At 40.6% G+C, this 15900-nt stretch overlaps 2 protein-coding genes across 2 annotated transcripts; both read left to right on the top strand.

Annotated features, from left to right (window-relative positions):
* Window positions 1-10128: 10128 nt before the first annotated feature.
* On the top strand, window positions 10129-11417 carry LOC118736097. Its single transcript, XM_036466201.1, has 2 exons — window positions 10129-10415; window positions 10457-11417. Exons 1-2 carry the CDS (start codon window positions 10129-10131, stop codon window positions 11415-11417), a joined length of 1248 nt encoding a protein of 415 aa, XP_036322094.1.
* Window positions 11418-12779: 1362 nt separating this feature from the next.
* LOC118736096 lies at window positions 12780-13736 on the top strand. Its single transcript, XM_036466200.1, has 2 exons — window positions 12780-12974; window positions 13023-13736. The coding sequence occupies exons 1-2, from the start codon at window positions 12780-12782 to the stop codon at window positions 13734-13736; spliced, it is 909 nt and encodes a 302-aa protein (XP_036322093.1).
* Window positions 13737-15900: the final 2164 nt, after the last annotated feature.

The raw sequence follows: 15900 nt of genomic DNA, 5'->3' as shown, positions 1-15900 counted from the left end.
TGATGAAAAATTGTACCTGGACAGTTTGTGACTTACCAAAGAACCGTAAGGCAATTACAAACAAATGGGTGTTCAAGCTAAGGCGAAAATCTGACGGGGAAATCGATAAGTACAAAGCGCGCCTTGCGTGGTTTCACGTGAATCGAGCAATTTATGGTTTGAAGCAGGCATCGCGTGCCTGGAACGAAAGGTTCAACGAGTTTATGATTCTAATTGGATTCAAACAATATGAATCTGATCGCTGCGTTTACGTGAAGAAGCAAAATGAGATCCTGATTTATGTTTGCTGTACGTTGATGACATACTGGTGTTTTGCAGCGACATGAAAACAATAAATGATGTGAAAAAATTGTTGTCAAAGGAATTTGAAATGACTGACATGGGAAAGGAAGGTACATTTCTCGGCATGTGCATAGAACAAAATATGAAAAACCGAATTATCGTTTTGAGTCAGTCAAAGTACTTAGAGAAGGTCTTGCAAAAAGTTCAATATGCAAGATTGCAATCCAAAAGCAACACCAATGGAAAAGAGTTTGCATTTGGAACCAGGCGATAAAAACTGCACAAGCCATCCGTATCGAGAATTAATTGGCTGTTTAATTTATGCAACCGTTACGACAAGGCCTGATTTGTGTGCTGCCACTGGATATTTCAGTCGTTTTCAAAGTTGTTTCAATGAAACTCATTTTAATCATGCAAAACGTATTTTGCGGTACATCCGTGGAACTTTGGATCTGAAATTGGTTTATTGAAAGAATGATGCAGCGCAAACATTGATTGGATTCAGCGATGCAGATTGGGGAGGTGACAAGAATGATGGAAAATCAACATCGGGATACGTGTTCAAATTGTTTGGAAACACGGTCAGCTGGGCATCAGGAAAGCAACCAATAGTCAGCTTATCGTCAACAGAAGCTGAGTATAAAGCATTGGCTGAAGCAATTTGTGAGCTCAAATGGATTCGAAAGATACTTCGTGAATTAAGCATAAAATACGATGAGCCAGTAGTAATATTTGAAGAAGTCATGCATTAAAATCGCCAATGAGCCGAAAGAAAGAAAACGAATGAAGCATCTTGATATAAAATACAAATTCATTACTGAAGTCATTGCGAATGGTGAAGTTCAACTTCAATACAAACCAACAGATGAGCAACTCGCGGACATCATGACTAAGGGACTTGGCAGAAACTCCTTTCTTCAGCATCGTAAAAAGTTAATTTTGACTTAATGTATTTGCTTTATTATTTGATGATTTGAATTTTGTTTGCCTTAATGTCTAACGTAAATTTTAATGAATTCATTAGTCTTTAATAGTCGGAAATTACATGTAAATATGAAAATCAGTTTCTATTAAATTAAGAGGCGGTGAAATATTGAATAATTTAATCGAAACTGTGAACGCACCTGTTTTTGTATTTGACATTTGCGTACAAATACTCAACGCAACTCTGATGTTACTTCACTTCAGACAAGCTCATTTATTGTACCAGACGCATTTTTGTACAGCAACTTTTCTTTTATACTTTTACAATAAAATATCTTTGCAAAACGAAAGTATTGTTGTTAAATTTCATTTGGACTTGTTTCCTGATCTTCGAGGGCTAAGTTCTGATAAATTGCTTTGAAAAAAAAAATCATTTATTTAACTAAAATCAACAAACTTTTGCTAAAATCCTTATAATGATAAGTATGGCAAAGCAACTTTTCGCAAAAAGCTACTAAAAAGACGCCTGATAAATGTCCAATGTGGCATCGGTTATTTGGAAGAAGTCATTTTGATTTTCATTTTCACATGTAGAGATGTAAAGCGCACAGAAGGGAATAGGGGGTTAAAGTTTCATAATTATTTAGTAAATATTTGACGAAAATAACAATCTTATTTTAGTTTTCATACATCTTCAATTTTACAGCAAAAAGGAAACATTTAAGTGAATCTGGTAATCCCGTTATTGCTGTGTAACTGTTGATGACATTGTTGCTGTGAATCGATAATCGATTAATTTTTTTTAGTGTGATTTTCATCAACGAACTGTAATTTTACAGCCCTATTCCGCCACACTGACAAAACTCACCGCGAAGACAATTGATATAAAAATGACAATTGCAGCTTTTTGGTATTCGCAGCAAAATTCAAAAGCTCGAATTATGCCAATTGTCATTTTTATTGTCATGACCTTTTGGGCAGGTGACAAGGCAAAAACAAGTTTGTGTTGATATAAAAAGTGCAACGATTTAATAAATTTGTGAAAAAAATAAGAGGTGTCTGCCGTCCGTGGTCCCCCACCTGTTCCAATTACATCCACATGCACTTTTCGTACTCTGCAGTGTAGCTGATTCTTCCACGCCGCTAATGTCTGCGAAATAATGTGTGTAAGCAAATGTATTCATGCATAAATGAAAGATATAAATACATACATGTGTATGTATGCAAATGTACAAAATTTACATCTTTCCACTTTGCTACGGATATACGAATTTATCTATTTCACACAAATACTCACTTTTCTGGTGTTTCACCGCTCATATTTTTTTTACAAATAATAGCGTTGACGAGCTTTTTCTACAACAATGAACTTTTCACCATGCATGGTTAGTTGACAAAAGCTTTTCGCTTTTAATTTTTTGTTAGGAATGCCAACGTGCAACGACATGAACAAAATCACGACAATGAAGGATGATCAATTGTCATTCTATTGCAAAACCGGAATAGGGTTGTTAAATTTTCTTTCCTCAGCGTTTGAGACATTGTGATTTTAAAGATATTGCAGCACAGGAAAGATATTTGCACAGGAACACAATAATTTATAAATTGATAACGGTTAAAAATTGCTTTTATTGTGATAAATATATTATCGATTAACCAATCAGCTGATAAATAACCTAAACCTAAAATATCCCACACCCCTAATTATGCTTGGAAGTCGTCACTTCGATAATCACTTCACTTTTCTATCCAAGTCACTTCGAAACACTTTACTTTTAATGTGTTTTCACTTCGCTCGAAAATTACCAAACGGCAGCACTGGTCGTGATTAAGATATGTATATATTTTTTTAATGTAAAGTCCAGAAAAAAAAATAAATCTATAATATCTACTAATTATAGTGTTAGATAAGGATTAATGTAAGTTTGAAGTAAGAATTAATTTTCGTATTTCAACTGAAGTTAACTGGTCATCTTCATAAAGGAAGAATAGGCGCAAGTTGGTAACATTCGCGTAGGCGTTTTATCATGTATATGTATAGGTATACCTGCCTGCATGTGTATGTGAAGTAGACGATTGTAAAAGTTTATTTTTTTAGCCGCAATCGAACCTATTCGAGCTTGTAATTGTTAGATCGTCGCAAAGCAAAGAAAAAAAAACGGAAAACAACCTTGCAGCAGCACTGTCGAGCTTATTCGGAATGCAACAGGTTGGACGTTATCAAAACTGCTACATCGTCGTCGCTGGGCCCAACGCCGCATCGATGGAGTAACTGAATGTATTTACACGCATATGTAAGTGAAAAACATTAATTTCTTTTTTTAATAGATTAACATTCCAATTCGTACGTTCATGACGGTTAGCTAGTATAAAGATAAATTCATTTCATTACTATGAAAAACCAAATCCACCGAAGGTGGCGTCGTGGTTTTATACTCAAATGTAGATGCAGCCAGTCGTTTTTCGATTTCGGTCGAACAAGCTCGTTTTAGTCTTCGGTGGTGATGGCCATGTTAGCTAAGTAAATTTAAATGTTGGATACGTAAATTGATTGATATACTAAAGATATCGAATAAGATGGTTTAAAATATTATATAATTTGTAGGTATTTAGCTTTAACTGTTAATGTTTCATTAGGCGTTTAACATTTTTTAGGCTACATTGTTTCTAAGAAATTAATGAATATTTTGGTTTTTTGATAATAAAATGTGAGCTTAGTTAAATTAAGAAAATTATGGACTTATAAATTTATTTGGTTAGTGACGAAATGTAGGAGCATGATTTGCTGAGATAAAATAGATAACTATTCGTAGAATTAACCGATGCCGAATTTCCCACATAGGTTAGCATGTTGGGTGGGTGTAGACAAAAGGGAGAATCTTCCAGCCTATTCTCTCTCTAGCAAGTGTTATTGAGAAAATCGCTCCATGTCTCAGAGTCTCTTCGGATCTTTTTGTCTTCATCATTTTGTTCGCATTCATATGTAAATGTAGGTTAAGGACTGAAGGTCCTGAATAACTAAAAAATTAAAGGGCCAACTTGCCCTGGAATTGAAAGAGATAATTTGGACATTATAATAGAAGCACTTTATTGACATAAATAAATAAGCCTAATTTACAATAGTAACACCGCGATGAAACTGCCGCTGCTCCAAGTTCTGCCGCTCTTTATAGCCTGTTCCGCTGCCGCTGTTCTAAATCCAGACATACGCGACGTCAGTTAGCCGCCTTGGCCTTGAATTCCCACAGATAGCTTGGAATGTGCTATACACTGATTTCACAACCGTGTGAAATGAAATTATGCTGACACCGCTGAAGTGCCTAATGCATTGGCTCCGTTATACTAATGGTTGCGTAAGCATTAGCCAGAGTTACATACTATGGCCGACGGTTCGCATAGGTGTCTGATAGCGTTGCGCAATATTGCTATTGCATGATATCATGAAATGCACTTGGCCTTGACAAAGGTGTAGGATGTCAATTATGTTGTGAACCATAATTATGCTGACATGGCGCACGTGTATTGCTGGACTGTGGGAATGCAACATGTTGGGTGACGGCGGATGTGTTAACTCCTCCCTCTTTAAAAATCTGCGTCCCGCAGATTAGATGGACGTTCCTCGGTTTTTGAATTAGCCTTGTTGTCAATGTTCAATGCAGGTAGGTGTATCTTCGCCGTAATCCTTCTCCAAATATGCCAATGGAATAACATAAGTATGACTAACACCAAGCCTTCGGTGAATGCGAATAAATTGGGTTTTTCTTTGAGGTATCCCACGAGGTTTATATTATGAGCTGTCATCCCTTGTATTACATTAAGATTCATTGCAACACTGCGGTTAGTGCCGCTGGCCAAGATTGGTGAAAGCACCTGTACTCCTGATATACTAGTACTCGAGTAGTTCTTGCTATTGATTGCCACGATCACATTGTCCCTCTGGAGGATATAAGAACCATTAAGTGTATTTGATCTGTTACCTGATTTTACAATCTCTATAAAATTGTCAAGGAAAATGGTATCATCCTTGATGATTTCAACAGTGGAATCGTTACAGGTGGCGTAAGTACAACTTGTTTGTCCTCCCTTGAGAAGACGAGTCAGACAAGTAGATTCTGTTACCAGATCGAGTGATTTCCCTTCGCAGATCATGGTAGCAGATAGTTGCAAGCAGTGTTCCTTGATGTCGAGTGTCTTATGTTTATTGGTCGGGGTTGTTTGATATGCCAATTCCACTCGGTCGCCGTTCTGTATGTTGGCTCTTGCGCTCAGGTGATTAAATCTAGTTTCTGTTAACTTTGGTAGGGACAACACGTATAAGAGGAGTGTTTTGTTGGTGTAGATCGATGGTTTGCTATATTCAATGGCTTCTAACAACAATCACGGATCAGTTCGTTGACATCTTCATTCAGGATCAAGATTTTATGCTGGACTTCTTGAGAAATTATGTCCAAGTTACGTTTGATCTGCCCTTATGTTTGGACGTGTTTTTCGCTGCTCCTTTCATCTGCTTTTCTTTCGTTTTTATTATGGAGAATTTTTGTGGGAAATGCGATAAAGCCTTTCCACGGACTGGTTGCACAGGTGTGCCTGGTGGTGGATATTGTAAAAAACGTTTTCATCGTGTGTGTTGCATAGGAGGGATCACGGACTATGATATAAAATTGTTTCGAAGCAATGTTCACATTCGCTACTTGTGCAGTGATTGTTTAAATGCGCCGGAGAAAATCTGTAGAGCTATTGATGCAGTGCTTGCCGCGCACAAAATCGGATTGGATTCTATTATGAGTACATTCGAGATGAAGTTTAAGGATTTGCCCTCGCAAATTCATACCATCAAAAATCAAATTAATTTAATTTATGTAAGCAATGCAAATCGCAACAATAATTCTGCAAGCACTGACTCATTAACTGCTGAAATAAGTGCCCGCAAAAATGCAGTTGCTTGCTATAATAATGTTTTGACGTCTATCAACAACAAAAGTGTCAATAACTGCGGTTCCTCTGTGGATGTGGATCTTTTTTCATTTTCTCCTTTAACAAGTACCTCTCGTTCTCACTTGGTTTCTGCATTCCCTGTCACTCCGATAGTTGACAGCGGTGTCTCTCAATGTGCGTCTGCTGATACTAACATACATTCCGCCCTGCAAGGTAGAAGTACACACACTCGTCAGCTGACGGCTGACTCTGTTATCGCTCTGTCTAATAACTTCGCGCTGGCACCTACCAATGCTGTTTATACTTTAGAAAACAATGCTGACACTGCTTCACAGTCACCCATGCAAACGGGGTGTACACATGCGTTAGAAAGCAATGCTGGTACTTCTTTTCATTCACCCATGCAAGTGGAGAGTACAAATACTCGTCAATCGGTGGCTGGCCCTGTTAAGGCCGTGTATGCTAACACCGCGCTGGCACCCTCTACAATAGGCGAAGTTACCGCTGATGTGGCTAATGCTACAGAAAATAAAGGCCAGTTACCCAAATCAAATGATGATGAGAAAAAGAAGAATGGTAATAGAATGAAACGTCGTTATTGGATCCAATGTCAACTCTGAACTTCAAGTTGTTGCTCATACTAAGTGGCTACATTTGTCGTCATTTTCGCCTTCTGTTACAGCAGATAACATTATCAATTATGGTGTTAGGCATTCTGGCATACCGAAGAGTTTAGTATCTTGCTACAGTTTTGTAAAAAAAAGATACTAGTACTGAGTCTTTGAAGCATATAAATTTTAAACTTGGTGTCTCTGAATCATGGTCTGAAAGGATGCTTAGTGTAGAGCTTTGGCCTACAAATGTATCGGTTCGCCCTTTTCGGCGTCTTCAGCAAAAAAATACCCGTGATAAACTAATTGTTCATGGTAAGCCAGTTGATAGTACTAGTGGGGCTGCACTTAGTAAAATCATACTTCCAAAATGTTTCCGGAATGAGAACAAAAGCTGATATAGTCCGCAGATTAAGCTCCCATCTGGAGTTTTATATTTTTGTTTTCGTTGAGAGCTGGTTAACACCTAATTTCTTTGACTCGGAATTCTTCGATCCTGAGTTATACAATGTTTACCGAAAGGAACGTGATGAAAACAGGTCTGGGCTGTCCAGAGGTAGAGGAGTACTGATTGCAGTTCAGCGTAGATTTTCCACGACACTAGTCCAACTTCAAATTAAGGACTTGATTCTCGATCAACTCTGCGTGAAGGTGCGGTGTTCCTCTGAACATATCTTTGTATGTGCCTCTTACATTCCGCCGAATAGTTGCTACGACTTACATAAGGCTCATGTTGACAAGGTCTTGCATCTCAGTTCTGGGATTCGCGATCATCACCTGTGTGTGCTCGGTGATTTTAATTTAAGTAATGTCTCTTGGAAAAGCTTTAATAACTCCTCGTCGATATACGCAACTGATAGCTTCTTAAGTATTGGTCTACTACAAATTAATGGTGTTGTAAATAAACTTAAGCGTATTTTAGATCTTATATTTAATAATGTTAGTTATTGGGTATTCGAATGTCCATCCCCGATGACACATGCAAATACTCTTCATACTCCCATAGAAGTTGACATTCAATGTTATGTCTACGCTACTGTTCCTCATGAGAGAAGCCGATCAATTTTCAATTTTAGTTCATGGAATTTTGACCTTCTGAATAACCGTCTGCAAGAATTTGATTGGGAACATATATTGAATAATATGGAAGTTTATGCTGCATTTCAAATATTTAAAAACTGTGTATATGATGCGTGTATAGAATTCGTACCAACTGTTACAAAGAAGACGTACAGGTTACCTTGATACAATAAGGAGCTCAAGCGACTTAAAAATCGCAAAGGTAGGTGTCGTTGCACAACACTAGTACATCAGTGCAACCGTGTAATGTTTAATTGATTTAACGAAGAATGGGAAAAGGTGGAATATGCAAAAGGACTTCGGATAAATACCCGCCTTTGCATGAGCAAAGAAACACTTTCATTTTGTCAGCAAGCAGCGAGTGCATAAACGAACTAATTGGAAACAACACCAACAACAATCGCCGTCAGCCGCACCATCACCAATAACTTTATCAAATTCGTTTAAATAATTATATTATTCCGTGTTCGTCGTAAAACTCGTCCTCAAATAAGTCAATAAAGTTTTAAATCTTATTTTATATTTAACATAAATTGGTGCCGTCCTTTATTTTGCTGACAAAAAGTTTTCCAATTACGCTTATGCTCGCTGCCATCGTGTGCAGTGTTGCCAGAACTTTTTGGACGAACCGGCTAAATTGGCAAATAAAACCGGCTAAAAACGGCTAAAATGTATGTTGAAGAAAGTCGGACGAACAAGATATATACACGTAAAACCTGTTTTTTGCCCCTCTGAAAGAATTTTAAAAATTCTATACAAATTTATTTTGTTTGAAATGCAACCGTGGACACTAGCTGGCAGAAAAACTTGCAAATTTGCGTTCGTACAGAAAATTGCAAGTTTCTCTACATGAGAGAGAATTTGGGAGCATTTTTTCTTACTATCTGATATTTTGAGTGATAATTCTCGCTGGATTTTCGACGAACAAACCTATTGTCTTCCCTACAAGGCATTTTCAGACTGACCGATTCTCAATACACTCAAATAGATACCAAAACACATAAGAAACGCTGTAAAAATTTTCCTTCAATTTTAAGGCAGTAAAACAACGACCTTAAGTTAACATCAACCAAGGCCATATATTGACAAGGGATGCAAAATCACAGTTAACAAAAGAACTGGTCAGATTTTTCAGAAATCCCTTCAATTCTGATGTAAAATATGATGCCAAAAGACTGCAGATCTCCCATTTGGATGACCGGTCATATGACCGGCAGATGTCTCGTAGGATTCCCAGAGAGTTTTGCTTTACATAAAAATTTGTGCTCTTGTATTTTCATTTTGACTCACTTCAGTGTTGGTTCCTTTAATTCAAGTTGGCATTCGGTTTTTGGAATTTAACAAAGGTCTCAGCAAAAAAGTTTGTTTAAAAAAATACATATGTGTACATAGTGCTTGAAAATATCAATTTTTCCCTTACCTTAAACCTTTGGGAGTGGGCAAAAATGATGTTTTGTAATTTAGGCAGAATTGAATATGCGCTATCTGGGAAGACAATATCTACATGTAACATTTATTCTGTTTGTTGGCATTATATCCAAACAAACGCATCTTAAGTGTCTTAACAGTGAAACAATTTCTTATTTTCTAAGTTTGCGAATAAAACTTCACACTTAAAATTAAGACATTTATAACAAACATTTTATGAAGAAAATCCCTTCTTCGTTTAAAATAAAAATAAGCGAAATCGGCCCAATCTCATACAACCCTGCCTGACATGAAAATTTTCTCCACGATAAGGCTAGTAGCCATTTCTAACAGATTTTGGGTCGCTTAGTCAAAAATGGAAACATATATACATATTTGAAATTTAAGAAAACAAGGCAATTGCAAAATCGGCTAAAAACGGCTAATTTTTTTCTGCAAAACGGCTAACAAATCGGCTTCCGGCTAAATCGAAATTTTTCCGGCTGTTTGCTATCGCAACCGGCTAAATCTAGCCGGAAAACGGCTAAAATGGCAACACTGATCGTGTGTGTTTTGTGTGTTATTTGGACGAGTTGCTGAACGTTGCATTGGAGGTGCCGTTTTGCTGGAAGAGTACCGCTTGTCATCTGATACAGTTTAAGCGGATTTTGTAAAAATATACAGTTGGACGTACAGCTGCACGTACGTTTTTTGGGCACAGCGTGTTGATCTTGGTCATAGGTTTTTCGCGAATAATCTACGAGGCCTACAGACACATTTGAACATTTTTTAAAATACAGTTGGACGTACAACTGCACGTACGTTTTTGCAAAGGGTGTTAGTTGCGCTAACCTAACTTCTCGAATCTTCTGCATTATACAAATCGAAAATGCTCACTAGAAGCCAGACAAACGAAACCCCAGCTGCCGCTGATGGTGATGCTAGCAACTCCGATTCGGACGCAGATGCCACCGCAGTCAACATTGGAGCCCAAGACGCTATGGCGCAACCACAAGCCAACGTCGGAGGCGATGCGTTGGCCACCTTGGTTGCTAGCATTGCGTCAGTACGTGCAAGTGTTGAAGAGTTGCGTAACGAAACCAGCCGTAGCCAAGCAGAAGTTCAGCAGCTCCGTCTGCGAATGGAAATGGATTCAGCCAATGCCACCGCACCAACGTGTGAAGTACAGCCGCCAGTTCAACAGTTTCCTCAAGCAGTACAACAATTGCCGTAGTACAGCCGCCAGTGCCGTTGCCAACAAATGCATTGCAGTTTGTCGAGGGTTCAGCCGCCAAGCTATACCCTTTGCCAACTTTCGATGGCAGTCCGGAAGATTGGCCATTATTTTCGGCCAATTATGTGGACACTACAGCAGAGTTCGGCTATAATAACAGGCAAAATCTCATGCGATTGCAGAAAGCGCTGCAAGGCAATGCCAAACGAGCAGTCATGTCCATGCTCATATATCCTGACGATGTGCCCAAAGTAATGAAGGAGCTCGAATTCAATTTTGGTCGGCACGATTTGTTAATACGTGCGCAACTACAAAAAGTTCAACAGTTTCCTACAATTCACGACAACCGCCTAGATCAGGTTCTGGAGTTTTCCAATCGAGTTCGCAACATAGCCGCGTTTTTCAAATCGGCGCAATGTGAGCACCATCTTATGAACCCTACACTTCTAGAGCAACTGATCTCGAAGCTGCCGCCGTCGAAACAATATGAGTGGAGCAAGCATGCTGTCAACATTAAGCCGTTTCCTACAGTAGACATATTTGCAGATTGGTTGAGCAACTTGGCCAAGGTCGTGTCAATCATGCCTGGGGTAGTTGAAATTTCTCTGCGTTACAGCCAAGCGTCGTTGCCATCGTCGCGTCACCGATCCGGTAGCAGTCGTCAGTTTGCGTCAAGTGGAGTTCCGGCACGTCGAGTCTTACAAAGCAGTGGGGAGCAGTCTGTATGTTTGTGTTGTGATCAGTCGCACGTCTTAACTGATTGCCGTAAATTTAAATCAAATGATTGCGCAGCCAAGTGGTTGCTTGTCAAACAACACCGCCTTTGTTTCGGTTGTCTACAAGCAGGTCATGGGTTATCTGATTGCCGTCGTCGTAAAGCATGCGCCATCAATGGTTGCAAGCGTATGCATCATCAGTTGCTGCATCAAGACAATCATCCGTAGTCACAGCCAACTGCCGACCGGGAACGCATCCTCAACTCTCGCCAAGAAAGTGAAGTCAGCCTATTTAAAATTTTGCCGGTAATATTGTCTGGCCCGCATGGTAGTGTGAACGTGTATGCTATGTTTGACGAGGGGTCATCTGTGTCTCTACTGGAGGAAGAGGTCGCCACACGGCTGAGGTTGAGAGGACGTGTTAAGCCACTTACCCTGCAATGGTACGGTGACAGCCAAACAACAGAGAACTCAAGGCCAGTGTCATGTGATGTGAGAGGGGTGAATGGTAACAACTATTTTCTGAAAGATGTGCATACGATAAAAAGCCTTAATCTGCCGAGGCAATCGCTCGATAAGTTTAAATACGTGCACTTAAAAGAATTGCCTGTGCGTAACTACGTCGATGCCAAACCAGTTTTACTGCTGGGTATGGATAATTGTCACTTAAGTGTGCCCGTCAAAACAGTCGCAGCCCGATATGACCAACCAGTCGCCATCAACACAAAGTTGGGTTGGGTCGTATATGGACCTCACCGCCAAGAAAGCGTTGCCGTCCCTCAAGTTCTTCATGTTCGCAAGTCAGACGCATTGAAGCAATTAAATAAGCTAGTGGGGGATTATTTTGCTACAGAAAATTTTGGTGTCAACAGTCAAGTCGTCTTGGAGTCGAACGAAAACCAACGCGCCAGAAAAATATTGGCGGAAACAACAAGGGACCTCGGTCAGAGGTATGAAGTTGGCCTGTTATGGCGGGAGGACTCGGTCATTATGCCGCCAAGCTATGCAATGGCCAAGCACCGCCTACTTAACATCGAGTCGCGAATGCAGAGAGATGCAGTTTTCGTGGAAAACTACAAGAGGGAAGTCGCGAAGTACCTCGACAAAGGATATGCGAAGCATATGACGCCTGATTAAGCCGCCGTGGAAGGACCAAGAACTTGGTACCTCCCTCACTTTGGTGTTGTGAATCCACACAAGCCGCAAAAACTCCGCATCGTTTTTGACGCAGCCGCCGCTACAAATGGTATTTCGCTTAATTCTGTGTTGCTGAAGGGTTCGGAGCAAGCTCAGCCACTGATAGCTATCATCCACAAGTTTCGTCAGGGTGTCGTCGCTGTGGCCGGTGACATCCAGGAGATGTTCTCGCGAGTACAAATTCTGGAGGCCGATCAAGAGTCACAACGATTTCTGTGGTGAGATGGCAACACGTCCGAGCCTATACGTATTTATAAAATGTCGTCAATGATTTTTGGAGCTATTTGTTCGCCGTGCTGTGCGGAGCACGTTAAAAATACCAACGCCATCAAGTTCATGTCTACGATGCCAAGGGGTGCACGAGCTGTTATTGAAAATACATATGTCGACGATATGGTCATGAGTTTTAATAGTGCCGAAGAAGCTATTGAGGTCATCAACGAAGCTGTCAAAATCAACGCCGCTGCATCCTTCAAGCACCGCGATTTTATATTCAACGACAAACTAGTTCAACAGAAGCTGAATGGTGAAGGTTCATCTGCCAACAAGCAAATCATAAGAATGGAGCGTCAAGCAACAATGGAAAAAGTTCTGGGTATGTTTTCGAACACTGCTAACGATGGTCTTGAATTTTAGTTTAAATTCCACAAAATTACTCACGATGTTATTGATGGTACACGACCTCCAACCAAGCGCGAATTGTTGGGCATAGCCATGTCCATGTACGATCCGTTTGGTCTCTTGGCAAACGTTACGATATGTATAAAATCACTGGTGCAAGCAATGTGGAAGCAACGGGTCCAGTGGGATGAAGCGATGCCATATGAATTAGCGCAGCAGTGGTCAAAGTGGTGGAGCAACATCCAGTCAGTTAAGCATCTTTCGGTGCCAAGATGTTACTCTTTAATGTTACCGGTAGCAGAGGAGATACAGCTGCATATTTTTGTCGATGCCAGCTCTCTGGCCTATGCCGCTGTGGCGTATCTTCGAATAAAGAAAGGAGACAAGATCGACGTCGCTATGGTGTGCGCAAAGTCAAGGTGTGCGCCACTTAAGGGTACGACTATACCACGTCTGGAGCTACAAGCTGCAGTTCTGGGTTGCCGTCTGAAGGAGTCATTAGAACGATGCCATGATTTTCGTGTGAGCAGCACTACATTTTGGAGCGATTCCAAAACCGACATACTTTGGATTCGTTCAACACGTCGAGACTACAAGCAGTTCGTCGCATATCGTGTGGCCGAAATACTAAGCACTACATCGTCAGATCAATGGCGCTGGATTCCCACGACATTAAACGTCGCAGACGAAGCAACGCTAAGTCTGAAGTTCGCAGAAGTGGAGAACTAAACTCCGCAGAGCTCGCCAAAACCGAAATGAAAATACTTCGTCAAGTTCAATTTGAGTCGTTTTCGGATGAAATCCATGCCATCAAGCAGAAGAAGTGCCTACCGAAGTCGAGTTTTTTGTACCAACTAACGCCGTTTATAGATGACGATGGTTTGCTGAAAGTGAACGGGAGAATTGACGCCGCCTACTGCCTGCCAATCGCAGCTAGACGCCCGGTTATTCTGCCTCAAACACATTATGTCACACGGCTGATTGTAAAGCAATACCATTGCCGGCTTCATCACCAGAACGAGAGCCTAACCATAAACGAGATGAGACAAAAATGTTGGGTGCCTCGAGCGCGTGCCTTGCTCAAGTCGGTGAAGAGAAATTGTAATGTATGTATCTACAACAGCGCCAAGCCAGCTATACCACTCATGGGTCAACTGCCGACCGTTTTATGTCACAATTGGCCGAAGAAAAGAGAAGCGATGGGTGAGTTTGTTTACGTGCCTCACGAACAAGAGCCGCACATTTGGAGATTGCAGAAGACCTTTCTACAGACGCATTTATTTTGTGCCTCCGTAATTTCGTCAACCGCCGAGGAGTACCAATAAGAATTCGAAGCGACAATGGAACGAATTTCGTTGGCGCCCAGAAGGAGCTTAAGGCAGAAGAGCGTATGTTCGATTTTGGTCGCATAGAGGGTGAGATGGCACGTCGCAACATCGAGTGGGTATTCAATTGCCCGGCAACCCGTCCGCAGGGGGTTGCTGGGAGCGCCTCGTGCAGTGCGTCAAACGGCTATTGCAGCGGGTATTGCAACAAGAATCACCACGGTTAGAAACCTTTCGTAGCGTCTTGATAGAGGCGGAAAATATAATTACTAGCCGCCCCCTGACCGAGTTAGCCGTATCGCCGCAAGATGAGGAGCCACTGACGCCTAACCATTTTTTTGTTGGGATGCCTTAATTCAACCCAAACGCCGAGTCCAGTTGACGAAAAGGTATGCCTCCGCAAGCAATGGCGCATAGCACAGAACTTGAAAGATCGTCTGTGGAAGAGATGGACAGTCGAATACTTACCGCAACTTCTTCTACGTTCCAAATGGAGAACTGAAGCAACGCCACTACAACCAGGTCAATTGGTTATCATAGGCGACTCTGCGCGACCCAGAACCCAGTGGGAGCGAGGTATGATCACGGAGGTGTTTGTCGCCAAAGATGGTCAAGTGAGAAGTGCGGAAGTGCGCACAAGTTCCGGGTTAATTTGTCGATCAGCAACTAAGCTAGCCGCTTTACGAGTTAGTGAATCCCCCACAGGATTCACCGGTGAGTGGGATGTCGTTGTACAACACTAGTACATCAGTGCAACCGTGTAATGTTTAATTGTTTTAACGAAGAATGGGAAAAGGCGGAATATGCAAAAGGCCTTTGCATGAGCAAAGAAATACTTTCATTTTGTCAGCAAGCAGCGAGTGCATAAGCGAACTAATTGGAAACAACACCAACAACAATCGCCGTCAGGCGCACCATCACCAATAACTTTATCAAATTCGTTTTAATAATTATATTATTCCGTGTTCGTCGTAAAACTCGTCCTCAAATAAGTCAATAAAGTTTTAAATCTTATTTTATATTTAACATAAATTGGTGCCGTCCTTTATTTTGCTGACAGTAGGCTTTTTAAAAGTTTTAAAGCAACCAGGCGCCAATCTGTCTTGGTAAAATATCAGTACTGCCTTAAGAGGTTTAATTCTTTAGAAAAGATTCTTTATAATAGGTTTACTAGGAAAAATGAAGTTAATATCAAAAATAACCCCAAAGCATTTTGGAGTTTTTTAAAATCTAAGAATACCAAATCAAGTATGCCATCTTCAGTCTTCTTTAATGATAAGCAGGCTAATACTCCCGTCGAGGTAGCCAATCTCTTTGCAGAGTTTTTTTCTCTAATTATGGCTGTGATACTGATATGGTTTTTGAAAATTACCCTATTTCAGATTCTGCCCTTAATTTTGGCGCTCTACATGTTTCTGATAGTGACGTGGAAGAAGCCATATTTTATTAAAGCACTCCTTTAAATCGGATTCGGATGGCCTTTCATGTGCTATGCTCAAACGGCCTATATCAAAATCGGCTACTGTTCCAAAAGTTTTTGAGTCGGTTGTGAAACAGAGGCTTAAGTT

The sequence above is a fragment of the Rhagoletis pomonella genome, unplaced genomic scaffold (genome assembly GCF_013731165.1).
Source record: "Rhagoletis pomonella isolate Grant_MI unplaced genomic scaffold, Rhpom_1.0 Rhpom_scaffold_00003, whole genome shotgun sequence".
In the NCBI taxonomy this organism is placed as follows: Eukaryota; Metazoa; Arthropoda; class Insecta; order Diptera; family Tephritidae; genus Rhagoletis; species Rhagoletis pomonella.
The sequence above is the reverse complement of the archived record's forward strand: the minus strand, read 5'-3'. Positions and strand labels throughout refer to the sequence as shown.

Bases quoted from the DNA above. Each gene is read 5' to 3' on its own strand.
- LOC118736096 (XM_036466200.1), top strand. From the start codon at position 12,780: ATGGTCATGAGTTTTAATAGTGCCGAAGAAGCTATTGAGGTCATCAAC. The intron at 12,975-13,022 runs GTTCTGGGTATG...CTTGAATTTTAG, and splicing joins GTCAAGCAACAATGGAAAAA to TTTAAATTCCACAAAATTAC.
- LOC118736097 (XM_036466201.1), top strand. From the start codon at position 10,129: ATGCTCACTAGAAGCCAGACAAACGAAACCCCAGCTGCCGCTGATGGT. The intron at 10,416-10,456 runs GTGTGAAGTACA...TTCCTCAAGCAG, and splicing joins GCCAATGCCACCGCACCAAC to TACAACAATTGCCGTAGTAC.